Source organism: Pteronotus mesoamericanus, unplaced genomic scaffold (genome assembly GCF_021234165.1).
Source record: "Pteronotus mesoamericanus isolate MK-2021 breed Mesoamerican mustached bat unplaced genomic scaffold, CSHL_Meso_final contig_557, whole genome shotgun sequence".
Taxonomy (NCBI): Eukaryota; Metazoa; Chordata; class Mammalia; order Chiroptera; family Mormoopidae; genus Pteronotus; species Pteronotus mesoamericanus.
This window is the reverse complement of record NW_026555200.1, coordinates 4,090,029-4,115,199: the sequence shown is the minus strand read 5'-3', so window position 1 is coordinate 4,115,199 and position 25,171 is coordinate 4,090,029. Positions and strand designations below refer to the sequence as shown.

General features: G+C 58.5%; 1 protein-coding gene across 2 annotated transcripts; it reads left to right on the top strand.

The window, feature by feature from the left end:
• Window positions 1–1,080: 1,080 nt before the first annotated feature.
• On the top strand, window positions 1,081–25,171 carry PLOD1 (procollagen-lysine,2-oxoglutarate 5-dioxygenase 1). 2 transcript variants are annotated; one of them, XM_054579735.1, is made up of 19 exons: window positions 1,081–1,239; window positions 6,531–6,622; window positions 7,508–7,641; window positions 8,067–8,233; window positions 9,330–9,442; window positions 10,759–10,822; window positions 12,106–12,203; window positions 12,972–13,073; window positions 13,606–13,737; window positions 15,534–15,655; window positions 17,053–17,157; window positions 17,587–17,712; window positions 17,966–18,107; window positions 18,872–18,985; window positions 19,658–19,723; window positions 20,209–20,313; window positions 21,421–21,567; window positions 22,573–22,698; window positions 24,858–25,171. In XM_054579735.1, the coding sequence occupies exons 1-19, from the start codon at window positions 1,164–1,166 to the stop codon at window positions 24,879–24,881; spliced, it is 2,055 nt and encodes a 684-aa protein (XP_054435710.1). In that variant the 5' UTR covers window positions 1,081–1,163; the 3' UTR covers window positions 24,882–25,171. The 2 variants fall into 2 exon arrangements, with proteins under 2 accessions (XP_054435710.1, XP_054435709.1); XM_054579734.1 differs by having other exon boundaries at window positions 24,192–25,171.

Here is a 25,171-nt window from a genome sequence, read left to right as displayed (position 1 = left end):
GGGTCCTAACGTGTACACAGCTTCTTCCACAAAACATCATCTCAGGAGTGTGCTTCCCTTGCCGGAGGAGTCTTAGGTACAATTAATTTCTCTATTCCTGGCACCTACCCAAGGCCTGCTTATGTTGTTACTGACAACCAGGAGGTTCCTCCTCCCTCCACTCTCTCTTCCTCTAGGAGGGTGCCCCACCCTAATCTGCTGCAAAGGGGCCCCTGGATCTCTGCTGGTCTTGTCCAGGAGTTGAGGAAGCTCCTAGCAGACAGCTGCTCCAGGAGCCTCTGTTTCAGATATCCTGAGTGGGTTGACGGGCTTTGAGAAGACCGGATCTGTGAAGAAGGCCTAAACAATTCCCTCCCTCCTCCCTTCCTTCTTCCCTTCCTTCCCCTCCGTTCATCCATTCATTCATCAAGTTGATCTCCAGGGCAGGACCTTCCTTGGCTCAGGGTTGCCTCCCAGAGACAAAAGGGCAAAATGAGTGATTCCTTTTTTGAGGGAGGGTGGTGATAAGCGTCATTCACGGTTCCAGCTGCCAGCAGAGTCTCAGGAGGGATGTGGATGCCTCTGAACACACTCCCCCCGACCCCCACCCCGCTCTACTCCAAGCTCAGACCTTCACGCCCACGGGTTTACGGGAGGACTAATGAAATCCGAAGAGCTGAGTCTTACTGATGGCTTATCGCGGGGCTGTTCTAAGTGCACCACAGGTAACACTCATTAACCCGTGCAAGACCTAATGAACAGATGCTAGTGTAATCCCCACTTTAGGCCACGAAACTGGGGCTCACGGCTATTGATACCATCAAGCCTTGGCGCATAATCTGGGGTATGGAAATCGTTGCCTCGCCGGCTCTCCCTCCTCTCCTCTTCCCGGTCGTAGTGAATGAAGCCCCTTGGGAAGGGAGCGAGGAGGTCAGGCCGGCGGCAGGACCCAGGAGCCGCGGGGACACGCCAGAGGGAGCTGCTCCAACTAAGAGGCCTCTGTTCTGGCAAGTCTGCAGGAAAACCCTTCCTTCCCCGCGGGGAGGGCGGCAGGGAGGGGTGCTGGGCGGCACGACACCGCCCCGGGGCGGGCCCAGTGCGTGGCAGCGGGACCGCCTGCCTCGTCGCGAAGTTTCCATCCTGCTAGTACCGCAAGGGTGACCGGACGTCCCTAGACCCTGGCTATGCGGCCCCTGCTGCTCCTGGCCCCGCTGGGCTGGCTGCTGCTGGTCGAAGCGAAGGACGACGCCAAACCCGAGGGTGAGAGCGCGGGCCAGGGTCGGGCGAGGGATCCAGAGCGGAGGGCTGATCGGTCAGGACCGGTCTCTACAGGAGGCCTGGGCTGGCGGCGGTTTCTGGGTTCCGGCTACTTGCCCACTGATTCGCTGATGACTTGGACAAATCACTTCCCCTCTTAGAGACTGTGATTCCCACATCTAGAAGGGAAGGAACACTGAAGTCCCAATTCATCACTCAGAGGGACAAAGAAGCAGTCGTAATAATGACAGGAGCTATGATTTGGGGAGCATTTAAGGACCAGGCATCAGTGAAACCTGATGGCAGCCCTCAGGTGTGTGTGTGTGTGTCCTCCTGTTATCCCCATTTTCCAGATGGGCAAACTGAGGCTCCACAGTGGGCTCACTTGCCCATGGTCGCACAGCCTGTGGGCCTTGGAAGCAGGATTAACACCCGGTGCTTCTGGTTCCAGAGCTCACCTCCGGCCAAGAAGAGGCCATGGAGCTGAGAGGCCACCTAGTGGGGTGGGTGGGGCAGGTGGAAGGAGTGGTTCCCAGTGCAGTGCTATTCGCGGATGAAGGCATTTGCTGGCCCAGAGCTGCCAGCTTTCCTGGAGTATCCCGGCAGAGCAGTAAGAGAGGTCAAAACATCCAGTGAGGACCCTGGCCAGTGCGGCTCAGTGGATTGAGCAATGGCCTGTGAATCAAAAGGTCGGGGCATAGGCCTGGGTTGCCAACTGGAGACGTGCAAGAGGAATGGTCGGTGTTTCTCTCATGCACTGATGTTTCTCTTCCTCGCCGTCTCCCTCCCTCCCCTCCTCTCTAAAACATAAATAAATTATTTGTAAAAATCCAGTGAGGGAGGTGCTGAGCACAGAGCTGGGCTGGTAGCATGTGCAAAGGGCCTGTGGCTTGGGTCCACCCTGGCTGGGAGCCAGGAACCCTATCATAGCCTTTATTTTCCCTGGGCCTCTACTCGGAGTTCCTCTGCTGTTTGTGTGACCACCCTCCACCCCATACCACCCCATGAGAGAAGCTCTGGCCCCCACCGCAAAGCCCACAGAGGCGAGTCTGGGAGGGACCAGGTCAGTGACAAGGCCTCAGGTGCTCTGACCCCCAGCAGGTGATGGTGGGGGGCAAAGTCGAGACAAGGCAGCCCCTACAGAGTGTGCAGGATTTGGGGTGTCTCTGAGATCACCCAGCTAAAGCACCTCGTAGACCGTAAGCAATCATTGATGAAGAAGAGACAGCAGGTCCCCAAGCATGGGGCTAACCTCAGGCTGCTCTCAAACTGAAGCTCTGCGCTTGCCTTGCGCCATTCAGACCCTGTTGAGAAGGAACCATTAGTCCCATTTTGCAGATGGGAAGACTGAGGCTCTGAGAGGTTAAACACCTGGTCTCAGGCTGCCACAGCTGATTGAAAGTAAAGTCAGGAACTGGAGCTCAGAGCCCCCTGCTGTGCCTATAAACCCTTCCTCCGGGTTGGGGAGGGCTGTTGCCTGGAGGCCCTGCCTGGAGGAACCTGCTCAGCTTCCCCAGACCCAGCTGAGGTGAGCCCCTCCGCCTGCTGGCCATGAGGATGGAATGGGATGGCAGTTTTCCTTGCGGGCGTTGCCCAAGCTGCCCACTGACTGGTGCCAGGGAAGGCCCCCCCAGCAGCCCCCAGAGACACCAGCTTCTCCCTCCTGTGGCTGGGCTGGGATGTCCAGTCCAGCGCCCAGTGGCTGGGATGGGGCAGCTGCTGAGGCATGTCCCCTTGGGGCAGGCGCAGGGCAGGCACTGTGTGTCCCTCTGGGGTACAGCAAGGCCTGAGGTGGGGCAGGGGCTTTGCTCTGGAGTGCTGGGGTGGGGATACCCTTGTGCACCCCTCATCCAAACATGGATTCAGCGCATGGAGAAAAAGATGGGCAGTTGTCACTTTTAGGGGGGCCCCCATCTGAGGGGGCACAGAGCTACTCACCCCAGCAGATGCCCAGTGTGATGCAGGAGACACAACCCTTTGTTCCCAGATAGCCCGGTGCCTGAGGTAGGAGACACCACCCTGTCCCGGGGAAACCCCAAGGCCAGTGTGAGGGACAGAAAAAGGTCTTCAACAGAGTAGAGCTAAGGGGCCGGGGCAGTCCAGGCACCTGTGGCCCTTTCTCCCTTTTGCAGAGGCTCCTAGCTCTCTCCCAGGGCTCACACCTTTCCCTGTGGGCCTTCCCATGGAGAGGGAAGGACCCACCGCAGCCTGGAGCCACCAAGATCCAAGGCTCCAGGGATGTCAGCTGGGCTTGGGTGGGGGCTCGGGGTCATGCTGTTACACTGCAGGGGACAGGGCTGTCCCTAGAGTCAGGCAGGCCCAGTTGGATGTGGATGAGTTGGGAAGCAAAAGAATCTAAGACCTGAGGCTGCTAAACCCAGAGAGGCAAGGCTGGCCCCTGGGCATGGGGGATCCCTGTGTCTGGCTTCCGGTCCAGGCAGAGGTGAGCTTGGAGGCTGGGGGAGGAGCTTCAGTCATTCCCATCTCCCAAGAGAGCAGACTGGGTGTGTCCTAACAATGCCTGGAGAGCCAGGGCCACGTTCCTACCAGCCGGGCCTTTGTCTGGGCTGGCACTATTGGGGACAGAGGGAACATCAGCTGGAGCACGGTGGACCCAGCTTGAGCTCTCAGCCTCCCCTTAGGATCCCAGAGAGGTGTCTGCGCTCCCCAACAGCACCCCCCGCCCCCCCCGCCGCCGACCAGTCTCTTTGCTTCATTCTTACCCCTGAGATGCGCTCCTCACTACCCCAACCCCAGGGCAGCACCTGCCCTCACGCAGCTCCCTCTTTGAGGGGAGCTTCCCTACAACAAGAACTGCATAAAGCCCCGCGGCCAGGTGCGGCCAGGTGCAGCCAGGTGCCCTGCAGAGCACTTTATGGACATTAGCTCCTTTAACCCTGGTAGGAGTCTCCGAAGGAAAGCACGTTACTGTTGTTACTACTCTCATTCTGCAAAGGAGGAAACAGGCGCCGAGAGGCTGTTATTTGCCCAACCACCTGTCTTTGCTGCTCCCGCCTGCTGTCTGGCTTATCTCCGCTGACCCTGGATCATGGGCCATTCCTCTGGGGAAACCACAATCGGACTTTGAGCAGTAGGTCAGGAGAGCCGAAAGCCCTTAGGGTCAGGCCTCTGCGGCCCTGGCCCCAGCTCCCGTCACGTGGTCAGGTCTTTTTCACCTCTCTGCAGGTGGGTCAGAGCTCTGGGCCACCTGAAGGGTGTCTCTGTGGAGCGTTGGGTTTCTGAGCCTCAGGGCCCCGCCCACTTGCTTTCCCCCTGGGCTCCTAACTGTAAACGTGCTTAGAACAGAGTCCGGGGAGCAGAAAGTATTCAGTAAAGGTTAGCCATCATTGTCACTGTCATCTGGAAGCAGAAACCTGAAAAAGCCTGAAGACACACCACCCCATCCCCCCTTCCCTCCCTCGCGGCCTGACCTCAGGAGAGCCCCAGATCCAGTGGTGGGTCCGGAACCTCACACAGGCACTCACGCTGGCTTTTTCCATCCATGAAATGTGACACTCTTCCTGTCCAACAAGAGGGCCTCAGACAAGAGCGCCTCAGAGCTGGCAGCTCCGGCTCTCAGCACCTGGATGGGGACAGGGGGAAACTTAACAATCCTGGCAGGACTTGGGGGAGCCTTTCGCCAAGGGGGAGAAGCGCCCCGCTTTCCCGGACCCCAGGGCCAGGAGGTGAGGCCTCCCCCTCCACACCAGCTTAGTGAATCCACCGCCCCTTCTGCTGCAGGTCCCTGGGCCCAGCCCCCTCAGGTTCCTGCCAATGCCTGCTGGGCCGCTCGGCGCCAGCCCCTGCTCTGAGGCCAGCCGTCTGTCCCTCCGGTCATCCAGCTTTGCCAGGCTGGACCCCTTTGTTATTTTAGCTCAGGCTCCTCCTGACTTCCTAGGGTGGGAGTAGGCGGGGTGCTTAACCTGCCTTTGCTGTCGTGACCGCACCACTTGGTAGGTCTGTTCCCGGGGGAAAGTGTTCAGTCCTGGACCCCGGGGAAGGAAGGCTCACCCAGGGAACAATGATGAGTGCTGCAAAGTGGCATCCTGACCCTGAGGGCAGGAGAGAGGTCAAGAAAAATCTGAGAAGGCTTCATAGAGGTGGTGGCCAGGAAGAGGTATCACTGCCACTCTTCCTGGGACCTGGAGGAAGGTTAGAGAACGGGCAGACAGAGGGAGCCCTGGCAGGACAGAGGAGCCCAGCAAGGCGGGACTCCTGGCTGGAGGGCGGCACACTCGGGGCGGCGGGGGGCGGGGGGGCGGTAAGAGTATGGCACCAAGCTGATCGGCAGGGGTCTTGAATACCGGAGCAAAGCATTTGCTCCTCATGAATGGGCACCAGCAATAGCTCTTAGCATGTGCCAGCACCCCAACAAGGATTTTACAGGCCTGATCTCATGGAATTAGTCCAGCAGCCCTGAGGAGTATGTACTGTTGTTATCCCTATTTTACAAGGGGGAAACTGAAGCTGGAAAGGTCAGGGACTTGCCCAGGGTCACAGAGCTGGTAAGGAGCAGAGCTAGGACTCCGACCAGGCAGGCCAGCTACCGAGCCTTTGCTACTCAGAGAATGCAGTCTCAATGTGAGGTCTGGGAGGCCTTCCCCAGGGACCCCGGAAATGCTTTCTGGGGAGTTGTTTCCCATTGCCTCCTTGCAGAGGTGAAACCGCACTACAGAGCCCGGGAGAGGTCCCTTGTTAAAAAGGTAATACAGCTGCTCTGGTCCACAGCCAGGATTTCAAGTCAGTTTCCACTCCAGGCCCATCGCTCATCGGCTCTCACGGTGTTGGGAGACTTGGCTGAGTGGGGCTCAGCAAGAAGATCTATTGGGATTGATTAGCAAGGTCTTCCCTGGGTGCAGCTGTGGATGGTGGTGGCTGTCCCGGCGCTAATGTCTCGCATGGGCCCTAGACGTGCTCCTGGCATTCAGCATTCAGAGTGAACCCTTCCCTCCACCCCTGTGCCTGGCCCTAGAGCCCCCTAGAGCCAGAGAGACCCAGTCCCACAATGCAAGATGGGAACACCTCTGCTCTGGACACTTCCTGTCACGTTGGTCAGTTACCAGGTGAGTGGAGGCCTGCAGGAGAATCAGGAGACCGAGCTGACAGACATCCCAGCTCTGTCACTAACCAGTCGAGTGATCTTAGCCACCCCCTTCCTACCTGGGCCTTGTGCTCTTGTCTGTAATGGACATGGAGACACATTATGCAGGATTTGACAAGAACAGTGACCTGCTCCTGCCTGTCACCCGTCCTCGTCTTCTGTTCCCATTCACCATGCTCTTCTCTGTCCCTAGACAATCTGTTAGTCCTCACAGTGGCCACGAAGGAGACCGAGGGGTTCCGACGCTTCAAGCGGTCAGCGCAGTTCTTCAACTACAAGATCCAGGTAAGGGGCTCCCCAGGTGGGGCAGAGACAACTGAGTGATGGAGGGAGAGTCCAGGAGCTGGGTGTCCGCCCTTCCCCAACGGACCTGGGGCCACAGGGGTAGCTTCTGGAAGCTTGAAAGATGGAGATGAGTTAGGAAAAGCAAGAGGGGGAAGAACATAAGCCAAGTCTGGGAGGGGCCAGAGATGAAGAGTGTGGGGAAGGTGGGACTAGAGAGGTGTGTGGCGGTGCTCAGCGTCGTGTGCGCTGGCTCGCCTGGCGGGCAGCGGCTAGCTTAGAGGGCATCGGCAGCTCTACAGTTCCCCCCAGGTGATCTGGGGACGACAGTAATAGGGAGACCTCGCCTGTACAAACACTGCTCTGAAGAAACACAGGCTAATGCCCAGTCCATCGGTGTCATGGGTGTGTGTCCTCTGCTTGTGGCCCATGGTGCTGAGCCCACAGGGAGACAGTCCTCCATTTAGCTGAGTGTGCTGAGTGCTTCCTTGTGTCAGGCACCAGGATGATGGGCAAGACAAAAGGCGTTAAGCCAGAAAGTATGTTAGCTCACATGAGTGGGATCTGAGGCAGGGGATTGCTTCAGACATAGCTGGATCCAGGGGTTCATGCGTGAGAAAGTCTTTGTCTTTTCATCTCTAGGCCCTGTTGGGTTTTCATTTGCAGACAGACTCCCTCTACATGGTGGCGAGATGACCATCAGCCATGCACTTATGTTTTCTGCTGAAAAGCAGAAAAGAGCCTTCCCTTAATTTTAACGGAACAGTCCCAGGGAAGACTCTGATAGGCTCTGCTTGGGTCACATGCTCAAACCATGGCTATGATTTGCCATAGCATGATTGGCCAGGCAGGGTCACATGACCACCTTTAAGGGGCCTTTCTCTGCAGGCACTGGGCCTGGGGGAAGACTGGAATGGAGGGAAGGAGACATCGGCTGGTGGAGGGCTGAAGGTTCGGCTGCTGAAGAAAGCTCTGGAGAAGCATGCAGACAAGGAGAACCTGGTCATCCTCTTCACAGACAGGTCAGTGGCTGGGGGTTTCCTGGATGGGGCCTTTCAGCAGAGAGATAGAAGAATATTTTAAATTGCGGTCTTCCCAGGACATCTAGGATGATGGGGGATCGCTATAGCTAAGGCAGCCTACAGTTTTAGGGGGTCTGTGCACCCCAGAAACGACCCACTGGTGTAGCCCATCCCCACTCTTGGTAAAAAGGTGGGTGGGGGACCTGCCCAGGTGTGACGCGCCATGCTCTGAGCGTGAGAAGGGCCCAGGCTGTAGGGACCGTCTCTCTGCCCTGGGTCGGGGTGGGAACGTGGCGGGCAGGGCCAGGGGCAGCAGAGCAGGTTCGTTTCCTAGACTGTGGGAGGAGGAGGCTTACAAGAAGGGGTCTCCTGGGCCCTGAGCGCACCCCTGCTCACCTCTGTCCCGACCTCTGGCTCTGCTGCAGCTACGACGTGGTGTTTGCATCCGGGCCCCGGGAGCTCCTGAAGAAGTTCCGGCAGGCCAGGAGCCAGGTGGTCTTCTCCGCCCAGGAGCTCATCTACCCGGACCGCAGGCTGGAGGCCAAGTACCCGGCGGTGTCCGATGACGGCAAGAGGTTCCTGGGCTCTGGAGGTGAGGCGCGGTGGTGGGGCTGGGCGGGCTCCGGAAGGCTCCGCCCACTGCCTTCGGGAGGCTGCCCGCTTGCTTCAGGTCCACGGGGGCATTTCTCAGGTCCCAAACACAGGATGTCCTGCGTAGAATTCCTGATTCCTCACCCCTTAAACTTGTGCCCCCACTCCGCGCTGTCTTCCTCATCTCAGGGACAGCCACCCATCTGCACAGGGTGAAACCGGGAGTCGCCCCGATGCCTCCCGTGCCCTCTCCCAGCTCAGTCCTTCACCCGGTCCCACCGCTGCCACCTCAGAAGAGCTCTTGAATCTGCCCTTCGGGGTGCACGCCCACTGCCGCTGCCCCACGGGGCTCCTGGCCCTCTGTCGAGTCCCCACGCTGCCCTGCCAGCCTCCACCCCCACCTCCTTCCAATCTGATTTTCACCCCGCAGCCAGAGGCAAATCGACACGCACTACTCGGTGGCTTCCCACGGAACGGAGTAAAATCCACATTTTATCCTGGATTTCTCTGTCCGGCCACGGAAAGAGGATCCACCCCTGGCAGCCTGTTTTCCCCCCTGGCTGAGAAAGTGGGCACTGTCCGAATGGCCTGGCCCTCCCTGGCTGCCCACCTCCTGCCATTTCTCTTCTCCTCTCACCTGTGCGCCCCACAGCCAGGGACCTGGGTGGGCTTTTCCCTCTAAGCCCCCATGCACTGTGTGACCTTGGCCCAGCCTCTGCCCTTCTTGGGGCCAAGTTTCCGAGATAACTGTAGAACAAGGCTCCGGCCTGGGCCCGCCAGCTCTGCTGTCTGTCAGCTCCTGGTCTAATCCACTCATTTGCTGCCTCTGGGGGTCCAGCACCCGAGTGGGTGCAGTTTAGTGGGCACCGTTGATCCTTCTTTCTCTCTGGGCTCAGCGGGAGCTTGTCACCAAATGACACTAACTGGCAGGCTGTTTCCAGCCTAGAGACATCACCTCTCAATCCAGGAGGACTTCTGAGAGGGGGCAGAGCTTGTGGATAAAGGAGTGGGTGGAGGCGAGGGGAGGCTGGGAAGAGGCCCTTGCTTAGAGGCTGGAAGCTAAGTGTCCGTCTCCGTGTGTCCCTGGCGACCCCTAGGCTTTGTCGGTTACGCCCCCAACCTCAGCAAGCTGGTGGCCGAGTGGGAGGGCCAGGACAGTGACAGCGACCAGCTCTTTTACACCAAGATCTTCTTGGACCCGGAGAAGAGGGTAAGAGCCAGTGGGCGGGGCTGGGGAATCCTGGACCCCAGGGGCCGGGCTGCGCTGGGAGCAGCCCCTCCAGGGCCTGAACCCCCGGCTGGGCCTTGACAGCCCCGTTACCCACTCATCGATTCGCTCATTCATTCACACTGACAGGTGCAGGGCAGGGGCGTGGCAATGGGCCAGAGTCGGGGTCTGTGTCCTCCTGGGCCCTCCAGGGGAGATAGGAACCCACAACCTGTCGGGAGAGGGCGATGGTGATGGAAGGAATGACAAGCTGAGCCGCCCCTCCCCCACTCTGTCTGGGGGGATTTCTGGGGGGCTGATGAGAGTTTGGCAGGCCACCGAGCCCGCCTGGAGGCAGGTGTCATCAAGGGGAGTGGAGGGAGCAGGACCAGGCCAGTGCAGCCCCAGACCTGGCCACTATCCTCTGGGCAGGCAGGAAGCTCTTCGGGGTCAGGGTTCCTGGATTCTGGCTTGCTCACCCCCCAAACCCCCATCCATGCTTACGCTGTGCAAGTCGCGTCCCCTCCCCGGGCCTCAGTATTATCATCCACAGAATGATGAAATGAAGCAGCCGGGCCTGTGCAGTGGAAATTATGAATCTGATCTTTTTGTTAACTCAGTCCTTCCTCCTCCTTTGCCTCGAGTGACACCACTGAAGTAGCACAGGGACTCACTGGTACCCAGGGAGCCGCTCTGCAGGGGATGAGGGCGGAGCGTAGAGTGCCCCTTGCCCCTGCTCTGCCTCGTTGGGTGCGGGAGGCAGCATTGTGCCCTGAACAGGGACTTCAGGGCCAGGCCACCCGGGTTGGAATGCCAACTCAGCTGCTTCCTAGTTTTGCGATCTTGGGCAAGTTACCCAACCTCCCTGTGCCTTGTTTTAGAAATCCATACAATGCAATGAAGACGGAATTTTCTCACAGAAAGGTTGTGTGGATTAAGTTAATTAATGTATATGTGATCCTTAGCGTAGTGATTGGCACACAGAATGATATTTTCTCATAGGGATGTTATGCAGATTAAATTAAAGTATGTGCAGTGCCTAGCATGGCGATTGGCACACAATGCAATGCTAAGCCAGCATTTGTTGTTGTTGTGGCGATGGTTACAGTGGAACCAGCTGTTTCCTTATGTTCCTTCCTGTTCTGAGAACCCCTGGATCTCTGTTAATGGAGTCACTAGGCCACTAGATCCCAGGGGCTTGGCCTCCGGCTGGCCTGGTGTGACTGGGCAAAGCAGATGTGGGGAGAGGAAGGGGCGGAGGTGGGAGAGCGACTGCCCCGGGCTGTCCCTGCTGCAGCCTGCTGCCATCCTCCCTGCAGGAGCGGATCAACATCACCCTGGACCACCGCTGCCGCATCTTCCAGAACCTGGACGGAGCCTTGGGTGAGCGGCCCCTACAGGAGGGGATGGAGAGAGGGTTGGGGAGAAGGAGGTGAGGATTCTAGGCAGGGCCTGAGCCCAAGGGGCAGAAAGCGTTGGTTCCTCTCTGTCTGTTGTGCTGGGACGTCGCCTGCCCCATCCTCAGGTCCCCAGAGACCACCTGGGTGTCCTGGGGCAGAGCTTTTTGTCTCTGCGGGTGGAGAACGCAGAGTCGTGAGACCGGTTCGCAGAACCCTCCCAACACCAGAGCAAGGAGGCGGCCTCTCAGCCTGGTGGGATCTGAGCAGTCACACAGTGGGTACCGACCTGCCCCAGATCCCTGGTCCTCACAGGTGGGCCTGCTTCTCCTCCTTCCCCTGCCTCCCTCCTCCCAGCTGGGCTGGAGGCTGGTTGGTCCTTGAAACCCACAAACACCCTCGGGCTGACCCCAAGTCCGTAGCTGGTGATGACGTTGCTTTACCACTAGCTTGCTGGGTGATTAAGGCAAGACACGTGCACGCATACCTTGGGCCTCTCTTTCCCCATCTTTAGAAGAGAGAAGTTGGGCCAAATCACTGATTGGTGATGTTAGGATGTGCAAGGGTCCCTTTGAAATCCGACGAGGGCCCTGGCTCCGCCCCCAGGAGGGCGCGGGACATCACGCCCTGTGGCTGTGGTTTCTGGGAGTTATGAACCTGGGTTACAAAGCTGGATCCAAATCGCCCCTTGGGTAGGCCAGGAGCTTGCACAGAGGGGCTCCCCTATGTGGTCACCCACCACAACGCCCTCCCTCCCCAGCAACTTCTCAGGCCTTGGACAAGGCCACTCTGTGTTTTACGCTTGTCAAACAAGCCAGCTTCCTGTCTTATGTGCAGACGAACAGGGTCCTAAGCGTGGGGATTAGGGGCTCTCTCCCCCAGGTCAGGACCTGTCCCCTGTCCCTCTCAGGCCCGCCTCTGTGGCTGGCATGCACTCAGGGTTGCTCTGCAGGCCTGTCAGAGCAGGCACCGCCCAGACCCTGTCTGCGGGGTCTCCCCAGTCCACGCCCGAAGCTGGGAAATGGGTTGCTGTGGATGCCCTGCCCACCCTGTGCCAGGCGTGGCGCGAAGTGGTTGCCAGACATGGAGCCCTCCCACTGTTATCCCCATTTCACAGATGCAGACACTGAGGCTCGGAGAGGGGAAGGGACTAGCCCCAGGGCACACCCTGCTCACTACGGGAGAGCTGGGGTTCAAGCCCAGCCCGTGAGCCCCTGAGCTTGGCTCCTGGGTCTGACACTGGACGGCACTGTGATTTCTCACCCCCAGATGAGGTCGTGCTGAAGTTTGAAATGGGCCATGTTCGAGCTCGGAACCTGGCCTACGACACCCTCCCGGTCCTGATTCACGGCAACGGGCCCACCAAGGTAGGGAGGGGGGCGCAGCCCCTGGGGAGAGGGGGCGGGGCCAGCTTCTCCTTGGGGCCAGGGCCACCCACCTAGGCCCCGAGAGCTCCCTGGCACTGACCTCGAATCCGAGTTCAGCCTGGAGCCATCTTTCCTACTGTGGCAGCTGGTGAGGCTCTGTCCATCCCGCTGGACCACAGGACACAAAGGACGCCACTGTCCCCATCCAGGCCTAGGTTCGGCTGCCCCAGGTCACCCACACTCTGTTATTTATTGAATGTTTGCACCAGGGCATGAGGCCTAGTCAGTCAGGCACGGGACAGACCGGCCCTCATGGTCCCTGGAGCCACAGACAGGCCCCTGGGGAACGGGCCCCAGCTTCCCAGCATGTTTCTCCGAGTGAGGCCCTCAACCGCCCCATCAGAGGCACAAGGAAGGGAGAGGAGGGAGAGTGTGTTAAAAAGGCAGATGTCCTGACCCCGCCCAAAAGCTGCTCAATGGGAACCTCAGAGGCGTGGGGCCCAGGAATCTGCATTTCACAAGCTTTCGGCTGATGCAGAGATGAAAAAGCACCGGCAGCAAGCCTTCCCTCTGTCTTCCCTCAGCTCTGGGGACCTTCCAGGGGAATGAACACGCTCTCCAAGGCCTGCCCAAAATAAAGTCACAGTCCTGCTCCCTCAGGGGTGGCAGATGCCTGGGGTGCGGGCCCACCGGGGCCCAGGGGATGTGCCTCGGTGGCTGCAGGCAGGTGGGACTGGTTGGCTCCTCCCTGACCCCTCGTCCCCACAGCTGCAGCTGAACTACCTGGGCAACTACATCCCGCGCTTCTGGACCTTCGAAACGGGCTGTGTTGTGTGTGACGAGGGCCTGCGAAGCCTCAAGGGCATTGGGGTACGGCTGTCAGAGGCTGGGGGGTGGGGAGGATGGGTGATTCTGGAAGAGACTCTTGTCTCTGGTGGAAAGTAAAGAGATTCCCTCCCTGCCTGGGGCTCTGTCCTCTGCCTTACCCAGGCACCTCCTCCCGGAAGCCTTCTCAGACTACACATGGCTCCAGCTGACCCCTAGATGCCTAAGTTCCAGTTTTTTCTGTCTGGCCGTTCAGGCTCTCCTGCAACCCCCTCCCTATCCCACAAGCTTAGTCCTCATTGAGGCCCACTTCACACCCCACACTGGCCACACTCCCCCAACAGCTTGCCGTCAACGGGTGCTCGCTCTGAGTCAGGGCTCCCACTGCTCCTGGTCCCCAGCAGGGGCATCCTCCGGACCCCCTGCCAGTCCCTGCCTCTGCCCACCTGCGCCTCCTGCTTGGAGCTCCCTGGCCCAGGCCCCTTTCCTGCTAGGTCCACGCAGGCCGCCCGAGGGGCTCGGTGGAGGCTCAGTGGGTGAACGTTGCTGGACTCTGTGCTGCTACCTTCCCGTGCAGGATGAAGCTCTGCCCATAGTGCTGGTCGGCGTGTTCATCGAACAGCCCACGCCCTTCCTGTCCCTGTTCTTCCAGCGGCTCCTGCGCCTCCACTACCCCCGGAGGCGGATGCGGCTTTTCATTCACAACCATGTGAGTAGCGGGTGCTAGGAGGGGTTGCCGTGTGGCTTGGGTCCAGGGCCCAGCCTCACAAGATAGCCTGAGGCCTCTGAGGAACTGACTGAAACAGTCTCATTTGGGCCACATGGAAGTGGGCAGTGGGCTGTATCCCCATATTACTGGGTTGACTCTGGAGTCCAGCTGGCCAGGTCTGAATCCCAGCGCCACTGTTTACAGTGGCTGTGTGGCCTTGAGCACGTAATTCAGCCTCTCTCTGCTTTAGTTTTCTCATCTGTTAGACTGGGATAATAATCATGTTGACCACACAGGATTGCGGCAAGGGCTAGCTGAGTTGACATGTGAAGCACATAGATGAGGGCCTGGCGCATCGGCAGCACATAGTAGGTGCTCGTAGCTGTTGTCCTTATCCCTGTTTCCCCCCCTGCCCCTGCACCCCAGCCAGTCCTTCCTCCTTTGATCTGACGATGGTCAAGTTGGTTTTCATTCCTTGAGCATCTTCTGGGGCATCTGGAGGGCCCGGAGGTCTGCTGTGTTGTGGGGAGCAGGCCTGGAATCAGCTTTCCTGGTCCCTGGCCCTTTCCTGCCTCTCCTTCCTCACTAGATAAAGTCCCACCTCTCAGCCTTTGCTTCTCCCGATGTCCCTACCTGGGAGCCCCGGTACACTCTCCAAATCCTACCTGCTCTCAAGGCTCCTTGTCTTCCTTAAAGTCTCCTCAGCTGGCCCATCTAGGGTCACCCCTTTCTGAGACCTCTGAGCCCTGACAGCCTGCACCCCACCCCCACGGACCTGGGGCCCCACACCCGGCCCGGCTCCCTGCCTGTGTCCCAGACATTGATTCAGCTGTGCCACATGCAGGTAGAAGGGTGTAGGCACTGCCCTTGGGGGGCTCCCAACTTCCCTGGAGACATCGAGCAGCACACCCATGACTTGTGACTTCGGGTAGAGAAAGAGAAGTGTCACAGGCAGTATTTGCGGACCTACTGTGTGCTTTGACTTGTCAACTTCTTACAATGACCCTATGAGGGCGATAAGATCGCCCTTTTTTTTTTTAAGAATATTTTATTTATTGTTAGAGAGAGGGGATGGGAGGGAGAAAGAGAGGGCGAGACATCGATGTGTGAGAGAAACATCGATGGTTGTTGTGTGCGCTCCTACTGGAACCTAAGCTGCATGTGCTCTGACCTGGAATCAACTGGCTTCATTTTGCTTTGTAGAAAGATGCCCAATCATTTTATTATTTTAACTGAGCCACACCTGTCAGGGCTCACCTTCCCATTTTACAAAAGAGGAAACTTAAGCCGAGACAGGTGGAGTGACTTGACCAAGGCCACCAGCTAATTGTAGCAGGGCCAGGCTTCTTTCTAAACCCCTGAGTTTGTTTCTAAAGACCCTGCTCTCTCTGCAGCCCCATGCGAGGGGCCCGGGCTTTGTTTTTCAAAGCAAGATCCAAGCATCAGCTGGAGTGTTTTGTAACCAAGCAGACCCATGGGCCCCACCCCAGGCCAGCAGAATCAGTGACTTTGGATGTGGGGCCCATGGGTTGGGGTGCCATCCTGGTGACAGAGGCTCGTAAGAGGACGGTGGGCCTGGCCTGGCTTGGGGAGGATGGTCCAAGGATGGCCAGGGGGCGCTCCAGGCAGAAGGTCTGGCATGGGCAGAGGCATGGGGTTTAGGGAAACAGGTGGCCACAGATGTGCTGGGAATGAAGCAGATCAACCTGCAGTGGCAGGAGGTGCTGTGATCCTGGGTGGGACCTGTGTACTCAGGCCCCCCCCCGCCCCCTCCCCTGCCCCTGCCCCTGCCCCAGGAACAACACCACAAGGCTCAGGTGGAGCAGTTCCTGGCGGAGCACAGCGGCGAGTACCAGTCTGCGAAGCTGGTGGGCCCCGAGGTGCGGGTGGCGAACGCTGACGCCAGAAACATGGGCGCGTGAGTTGGGGGCCCGGGGGACCATGGCTACCTCTGCTGGCGGCTGGTGCCAGAGTATCGGACTAGGAGACAGGAGCTCAGAGGACTGTGTGGTCTCTGGCCAGTGCCTGCCCCTCCCTGGGCCGCAGTGTTGCCATCTGTCAGATGGGGAAATAGTCTCTGTCCTGCACCAGGCGCACCTGGCTGGGGCTGAGCGGTGACCAGAGTGCAGGAAACAAACCAGAGGAAGCGGGAGGGCTGCAGAGCCAGAGCTCGAGAGATGCTGACAGCTAGAGGAACAGTCTCTGGTTCCTCTGGTTTTCCCTTTATTATTATTATCATTTTAATATATAATCTATTATATTTTAAAAGAATTCTTAGATTTTATTTATTTTTAGAGAGGGGAAGGGAGGGAGAAAGAGAGGGAGAGAAACGTCAGTGTGTGGTTGCATCTTGCGCACCCCCAACCAGGGACCCAGCCCGCAACCCAGGCCTGTGCCCTAACCGGGAATCGAACTGGCAACCGTTTGTCTGGCAGGCTGGCACTCAATCCACTGAGCCACACCAGCTAGGACTCATCTTTATTATATTTTTTCCATTACTATTTAGTCCCCTTATACCTCCTCCCACCCTTTATGATTAAAACAGACAAGCAAGTAATTTGCATTGACTATAGAGGAATCAGGCCGTCCAGATCCAAGGCTGACAGACCTCCTGTAATGGACTAGACCGTCAGTCTGTGCACACCGGCTCCATGGGCTCAGCTGCAGCCTCTCAGTTCTGCGGGTAGAGTGTCAGCGCGTGTGGCTGGCCTCCAGCAACGTTTTATTTATGGACACTGAAGTTTGAATTTCATATGATTTTCATGCAGTTTATTTTGATCTTTTCCCCAGCCAGTTAAAAATGTAAAAAACATTCTTAGCTCCCGAGCCACACAAAACCAGACAGTGGGCTGGATTTGGACCATGGACTGTAGATTCCTGCGCCCTGGAGCAGATGAACAAAAAGAACAGAAAATTTTAAGGCTTTGGTAGAAGTTACCAAACCGCCCTCCAGGAAGGCAGAACCAGTTTACCCCCCGCCCTGGGCAGTGCAGGGACCTGTCTGTGTGGGGGCTGTGCTGTCCTCAGAACCAGGGTTTTCAGGGCTCTTGATACCAGTTGTCAGGCTCTGGGCCTTCATCTTGAGAGCCTGGATCTGCATCAGGGTTTGGGCCTTGGAATCGGGAGGGTCCTTCGAGGCTGCTGGTCCCAACCTGCACCAGGGCTGGCCTGACCTCTCTAAAGGCCCTTGGCTGGTACCCGGTGACCACATGGGGGCAGGAATGGACCGTGCAGCTGCCTGGTGGCTCCACGATCCTGGGTGGGAGGCTGGCACTGGAGCCCCACCCCCCTGACCCTGCATCCCCCTGCCTGTAGGGACTTGTGCCGGCAGGACCGTAGCTGTACCTACTACTTCAGTGTGGATGCTGATGTGGCCTTGACTGAGCCCAAAACCCTGCGACTGCTGATTGAGCAGAACAAGTGAGGCTGTGGGAAGGCTGCAGCTGGTGGGCGGGCGGGCGGGCGGGCGGGCCGCCCCTCAGAGCGGGGATCCTGGCGCAGCACTGCTCATGGTAGGCCTGGGCCCAGGCTGGGCCCCTCCCCTGCCTTTCTCCACTCCCCCTGCCCCCCAACCGCATCACCCCTTGGCCTCACCTGCTGCCCTGGGCTTGTCCCAGCCTGGCATCCTTGTCCTGGTCCAGGATGCTCCCCCTCCCTGCCACACGCCCTGAGCCACCCCCTCCCACCCTGTCCCTGGCTGTCCTGTGGGAGGGAGAAGGTATCAAATGGGCCAAACCCACTCCAGGCCCTTCCCCAGGGAGGGGCTTGCTGGTCGAAACACTCTACCTACCCTTCTGTCCCAAATTCCCAGCGGGCAGGGGGACCCCTCTGAGAGGCTCCCTTTCTTAGGAACGTCATCGCTCCGTTGATGACCCGCCATGGGAGGCTGTGGTCGAACTTCTGGGGGGCGCTGAGTGCAGACGGCTACTATGCTCGCTCCGAGGACTACGTGGACATTGTGCAGGGGCGGCGTGTGTGAGTACCTGTGGGACAGGGGCTGGAGGGCCCTCACCTGTCTTCCTCCTGGTCTTGCAGCACCGCCGGCCCCAGTAGTCCTGCCCTTGCTGCTCTCAAATTCCCACTGAACCTGAAGCAAGGAGGACTGCAGTCAGATACACAGAAGGACTTCCCAACAGTTATCCTGGTCCCTTCCCTTGGTCCCTGACCCTTAGTCTACAACCCTGACCACCAGCCTCCAGCCCCTTCCATCTTTCTCTCTCTCCCTCAGTGGCATCTGGAACGTGCCCTATATCTCGAACATCTACCTGATCAAGGGCAGCGCCCTGCGGGCTGAGCTGCAACAGACAGACCTGTTCCACCATAGCAAGCTGGACCCTGACATGTCCTTCTGCGCAAACATCCGGCAGCAGGTCAGCTTCGGGCGGGCAGTCAGAGGAGGCCCGGTGTGGGTGCTGGGGGTGCTGGCACACGGGCCGGTCCTCGGGGTCTGTGGGGATCGTTTCAGCAGACCCAGTTTTGACACCATCTATTTTATTTACATTTTCGACAGCGCCTAAAGAAAACGAAACTCTTCACCAAAACGAACTCCAAGTATTATGCCCGAGAAATGCCCTTACCCTGTCCTGTGTCCCACCCAATATTTTTTGTGGCTATTAAACATTTTTTAAAAAATTTATTTTAGAGACAGAGAGAGAGGAAAGGAGAGGGAGGGAGAAAGAGAGAGTGTGAGAGAGAGATCAATTTTTTGTTCTGCTTGTTGATGCATTCATTGGTAGATTTTTGTATGTATTCTGACTGGGGATCAAATCCACAACCTTGTTGTACAGGGACGATGCTCTAACCAACTGAGCCACCCGGCCAGGGCTGTGGCTATTTTTAAAAAATGTGATAGCATGTTGATGTTTTCTCCTGTGCCCCAAACTTCTGGATCAGAACTCCATCCTTTTCTTGTGCACATTCATTCTTTCATTCCCGTTCAGTCCTCCAGGAAGCCTTCCCTGATTGCAACCCCAGCGTCAGGCCTGGGTCAGGTGCTGGGGACACGGGGTGACCCCACTGGGGTCCCAGATCTTAGGAACTCCAAGCTGGTGGCGGAGGAAGCTGCTGTCAGGCCCCGCCCAGGGGGGTGCAGGGGAGGGGGAGGGTCTCTTTCATCCCAGCCTCCTCTCCACAGGATGTGTTCATGTTCTTGACCAACCGGCACACCTTCGGCCACCTGCTCTCCTTGGACAACTACCAGACCACTCACCTCCACAATGACCTCTGGGAGGTGTTCAACAACCCGGAGGTGAGGCCTGGGTGGGTGGGAAGGGGTGGGAACAGAAGGGACCTCAGTGATCCCATGACCTGAAGGGTTCCCTCTCAAAGACTGAGGACGCTGGGACCCTGTGGGGCCACCGGCCTCCCTCCACGGTAGAGGATCTGTCAGGCTAGATTTAGGGTGGGAGAGAAGGGCAGTTTGAGAAGCAGCGCCATCTAGTGGACGAAGGGCTAGGAGTCAGTGGTCCATTTGCTGTGACTTGGTTGAGCCTCTCCACCTTTGGGGCCTCAGTTGTCTGATCTCTAAAATGGGCACAGTGTCCCTGCCTGACTTGCCCCTGAGGGTGTTGTGATGCTCAGAAGAGACGAAAGTTGTGACAGTGTTCCTGGACGTTGTGAGCTCCTGGCTGATACGGGCACCTGCCTATACCTTCACGCAGACTTGTACACACATGCACACGTGTCGCACTCACTCAAACACCAGCCCCTGTGGGCACACTTCTGCGCTCAAACACACACACACACCCGGTGGGCAGAGGCGCAACACGGCTCCCCCAGGCACGCACATGTTCACTTCTGTCAGATGTGGCCTGGGGGCAGGAACCCCCTCTTGGAGCAGCCCATGGGGTTAAGCAAGGGGTGAGTCCCAGCTGGCCCAGGCCAGACCCCAGGACCCCAGCCCGCTTCTCCCTCCCCACAGGACTGGAAGGAGAAGTACATCCACGAGAACTACACCAAGGTGCTGGCAGGGAAGCTGGTGGAGATGGTGAGGGCCGGGCAGCAGCCCCGGGAACAAAGCTGCTGGGTTATACCCGACACCTGCTGGGGGGCCGGAGGATGGAGGACCGAACCTAGCTGAGCTGGGGCGGGGGGAGGCGCCTCTAGTGCTCTGGCAGTGCTCAGGCGAGGGAACGGGCAGCAGGAGGCCCCTTCCCCGTGCTGGCACTTGCCAGCTGGGGACCAGGCAGGAAGGAGAAAAACATCCCCAAGTGTGGTCTCAACTGTGGACCACAGCCAGTGGGCCAGGAGTGAGAAGCGGGCACTCCTCTGCTCCCCCCAGAGCGGCGGCCGCTGCTCCCTCAGGGCCCATGCGCTGGCAGTGCGGGGCCTGGCACGGGTAGCTCCGTGACCCTGGCCAGCTCTGAGCTGCACTTCCTGCGGCAGCGAGTTCTGCACGCGGGCCATGGGATCAGGGGGAGGATGAGGCGATGCCACTCTGGACCCCTGTGACCAAGCCCCTGCCCTCCCCAGCCTTGCCCGGATGTCTACTGGTTCCCCATTTTCACGGAGACGGCCTGCGACGAGCTGGTGGAAGAGATGGAGCACTACGGCCAGTGGTCTCTGGGGGATAACAAGGTGGGGCTCCCGGCGCAGTGGGGAGGATGCCCCGCCCCCCGGCCTGCCCCTGGGCTCCTCCTGGCGGGCTAGCCGCTGCCTCTGGAACTACTGAGACGGGGTCGCTGGCGGGGGGCCCTGCAGGCCCTAAGGAGCAAGGGGATTGAGAGGTGGGATGGAGTGCTGGTCCCCAAGCCAGCATGGCGGCTGGGTGACTTTGAGCTGCCTTAATCTTAAGGTGCTGGGCTTCCAGTTCCTGGTTTGTTATGGGAGTGAGTGTGCCTCCCCCCGAGATTGGGCATGGAATGGGGGAGGAACGAGCAAGTGCCGATGAGAAAGAGTTAGGAAGCAACATCACCAAGCAGCAGAAGCAAGTGGCGTTCTGCTGAAGGAGGGACCCCATACCTGCACTCACCTTGGGAAGTTTGGTAACCCTGCGCCAGGGTGTCTCAGAGACTGGCCAGCTTTGACCTGGCAGCTGACTGATCTGTGCTCCTGGTTACCTGCCTGATCCATGTGTTTGGGAGGCTGGCTGATCTCCAGAACCCGGTAACTGGCATAGCCCAGACGGTCCGAGGTCTGGTTAGTCCTTGTGCTCGGGCCCTGGGACCTGTGGCCCCCTGCATTGGTTTTCTGTGCGGTGTAACACATCACCACCAAAGGTAACAGCTTAAAACAACACCCGCTTACTATATCCGGGCTTCTGTGGGCAGGAGCCTGAGTGTGGTTTAGCTGGGTCCTGTGCTCCGGGTCTCACTGGGCTGCAGCTGCGGCGTCGGCCAGGGTTGGTGCCCGTCTGTCGCTCTGAGTCCCGTTCCAAGCTCACGTGGCAGAATTCATCCCTCGCAGTGGTAGAACTCGTGGCGTCTTGCTTCTTCTGGGCCAGCAGGAGACTTCTCTCTTCAAGATCCTCCTTTAAAGGGCTCACCCAGGATAGTCTCCCTTTGGATAAAACCCAAGTCAAGTTACTAGTGACCTTAATTACACCTCCAAAACCCCTTCCCTTTTGCCTGATGACCTGGCCTTAACCTGTCAGGTTCAAGGTCAAGGGCGGCGGATGAGACAGGCTCTGGGAACCTGGGGGCCATCTTAGAATCCTGCTCACCACCCTCTCTGGGTCGCCTCCAGGACAGCCGCATCCAGGGCGGCTACGAAAACGTGCCGACCATCGACATCCACATGAACCAGATCAGCTTTGAGCGCGAGTGGCACAAGTTCCTGGTGGAGTACATCGCGCCCATTACGGAGAAGCTCTACCCCGGCTACTACACCAGGGTGGGCAGGCCTGGGGGGCGGCCAGGACCAGGGCAGGGGCGGAGTGGCAGGGGAGGGGCGAGGGGAGAGAGAGGAGGGAAGCGTTCCCAGCTTGGGCAGAGGCCTCCGTATTTGGTTTGCGGGCAGGAGGGTGTGAAGTCTCACATCAGATGTTGGGACCAGGGGAGGCGGGGCCGCTCTGCCTCCAGCCTCTGACATCACCAGTGACCCTTTGAGCCCTTCCTCATTGTCCTCCACCCCTGCCTCGGTGACTCCTATGCCAGCTCACCAGAGGCGCCCCCGGCTGGCCGGCTGGCCGGCCTGCCCTTTCCTTCCCGCCCTTTCCTTCCCGCGGTTGGCCTTCAGCTCCCTCACTGGTGGGCCGCTTTGGCTTTTGTACTTCCCTCACCCGGTGACCTCCTCCTTCGTGTGGTTTTCTTCGAACACCTGCTCTGGGCGGGGCCCACCAGCCTAGATTCGTTCATTCTGCCCTTCCTTCCCTTCTCTTCCTCCCTCCTTCTGCTCTTTCTCTCCTCCTCGTGTTTTTTATTTTTCCCATTAGCGTCAGTCCCCTCCCCCCACCTCCACAATCACTGTGCTGGTGTCCCTGTCCATGAGTCATTGAGTCATTTTACCTTTTTACTCGATCCCTCCACCCCTCCCCCTTCCCCAACCCCCCAAGCCTCAACCTGCTCTCTGTGTACCTGACTCCGTTTTCCTTCTTAGTTCAGTTTGTCCATTAGATTCCACATACGAGCGAAACACTGCGGTACTTGTCTTTCTCTGACTGGTTTATTTCACTTCGCATAATGCTCTCCACGTCCATCCCTTCCTCCCTACATTTTTATTGAGAACCTGTTCCGTGCCAGGCACTGTGCCAGGCAGCGGAGAACCCAGCGTTAGACAGACCCACCCTCGGGAGCCGACCCTCCCGCAGATTGGGTGAGGGGCCCTTCCGCACACCCCGGCCTTTCCTGTCCGTGGCTTCTTCTCACGCCGGTTCCCCGTGTCACTTTCCCTGCACAGGCCCAGTTCGACCTGGCCTTTGTTGTCCGCTACAAGCCCGACGAGCAGCCCTCACTGGTGCCACACCACGACGCGTCCACCTTCACCATCAACATCGCCCTGAACAGGGTCGGGGTGGACTACGAGGTGAGCGGGGGCCGCCCTGGCCCAGGGAGCAGGCAGGCGGGAGGGCGGGCCGGTGCGCAGCGTGCAGAGGGCTTGAATCCGGGGCATGGGACACGCCAGCACCAGAGAACTGGAGAACCAGAGAGAAGGGGCGCCAGGTCCACGGGGAAGGCTTCCTGGGCAGGGGGTGGGGGTGCCCAGAGCGCCATTTAGCGAGAGGCCGAGCGAGGGCTGTAGACGCGAGGAGGCCTGGAGCCTGCGGCCTGCACCTGGCCCTGCCTCGCCCTTGCTCCGGGGCCTCAGGCAGTCTCTTGGAGTCTCGGCTTCCTCATATCTCAGATGGGAAAACTTAAGAGGGCCCTCCACAGAGCTGTGAGTTTGCAATGAGCTCATCCAGGTAATTGCTTAACGTGGTCCCTCAGTACGTGCTCACAGAAGGACAGCTGTTAGCAATGAGGACTTTAGGGCTCATGTCGTTCTTGGAAGAGGGCTGCTTGGGTGTGACTAAACCCAGGGTTCGTCTGGGTGTAGGGCGCAGGCATGGGGCTGGAGGGGAGATCTGGGGAACCTGGGAAGACAGGAGGGCGAGGTGGGAGCAGCTCTGGGGGCCTCGGGACCCCAAGGGAGGCTCTAGGTGTGATCATCTGTGGGGCCATATTCACCCCTTCCTCCCTCCCTTCCTCTCTCCCTTTCTCCCTCCCTTCCTTCCTTCCTCCCTCCCTCCCTTCCTCTCTCCCTTCCTCTCTCCCTTCCTTCCTTCCTCCTTTCTTTCCTTCCTTCCTTCCTGTCATAAGCTGCTATTTTAAAGGAGTTTTTTGGGGACTCAGTCCCAGGTTAGGCACTGTGATGGACACCCATTAAAACACCTGTATTTTTTGAGAATGGACCATATACCAGGGGACACTGGCAATATCTGAAGACATTTTCAGTTGTCATGACTATGGGGGCACTACTGGCACCTAGTGGGTCGAGGCCAGGATGCCCAGGCAGCCCCCCGGAGAAAGAACTGTGACCCGTGGCGGTGACCCTGTATAACAGTGTGGATGCATTAATGCCACTGAACTTACACTTACAAATAGGTATAATAGTAAAGTTTATGTTATGTGTATTATGTTACAATTAAAAAAAAAAGAGTTATTTGGCTCAAAACATCCATAGAGCTGAGGTTGAGAAACCTGACCATAAGCTCTCACTTCTATCACCTCATCGAATTCTCACTGCCCTGTGCAATTTCATGCCCATTTGCCAGAAGGGGAAACCGAGGCTCAAGTTGGTCACAAGGTAGTAGAGGGTGTGGCCGACATTTGCCCAAGGCTGCCTGACCCTTGATCACCCTGAGTGACGTCCTTAGGCAGCCTGTGGCTGTCACTCCACAGGGCGTCCCACAGGCTGTGCTGAGGGCTGCTTGGCTGTGGGGGCTCAGGTGGGAGAATGGGAGGTGGAGGGGAAGGGCCTACTTTCCCACTGGGGAGCTGACACTTCCTGTTGTGGAGCTGACACTTCCTGTCTCCCAGGGCGGGGGCTGTCGGTTCCTGCGCTACAACTGCTCCATCCGAGCCCCGCGGAAGGGCTGGGCGCTCATGCACCCCGGAAGACTCACGCACTACCACGAGGGGCTCCCCACCACCAAGGGTACCCGCTACATCGCCGTGTCCTTCGTCGATCCCTAACTGGCCAGGCCCAGCCGCCTCGGACCTTTTCCTCTCAACCAACAACCACTGCCCAGCAGCCTCGGGGGCCTCGGTGTCCCAGGGAACCGGTCCAGCCTCCAGGTTCCTGACCTCCTGCTGCTCTTGGAGCCGTCATTGGAGAGGCTGGGCTGCAGGCCAGAGGCGAGGACACCTCCTTGGCTGGGCCTTTCCTGGTGCTCCGGGCCCAGCCCTGGGAGAGGCTGTTGGTTCACTTTCACTGCGTTGTGCCAGCTCACTTGTCTTCCTGGAAAACCTTTTCCACTTGTCTTCCTGAAGAACCCAGTCCCCCTGCCTCTGATCCTTCCATCCGTGACACTTGAGCAGAATGGGCTTACCCGCTGCCCAGAGAGACTCTAGGGGCTCGGAGCCACACCCCTGAGCTTCTCCTAGGCTTCGGGGTAGACCCAGAGAGCGGGATCAGACTCGAGTCCCCTCCCTCACCCCAGGACTGCTAAAGCCCCTTCTTTCCTTGCTCCTGTCATCGAGCAGAATGTGGTCCCCTGGAGACGGTGACTCAGCAAGCCTCCTAGAAGACGGGAGAGGTGTGGATGTCACAGCCCCATCCCCTACTTGAGCCTCGCTGAGGGGAGCGGGGGTGATAAGTCCACACACTGCACTGCGTCACCCCGTCCCAGATGTCTCTGGAGAGAGCGGCAGACGGAAACAGGAGAGTTTCTACTAAAAGTCATTCAAACCACAGAGTGGGAGATGCTTGGGTGGGTGAGTGTGCATGTCGGGGCAAGTGTCTGCAGGGAGGGGCCTCAAGAGCTCACGACTGGCAATAAAGGCTCTTAGGAGACTCA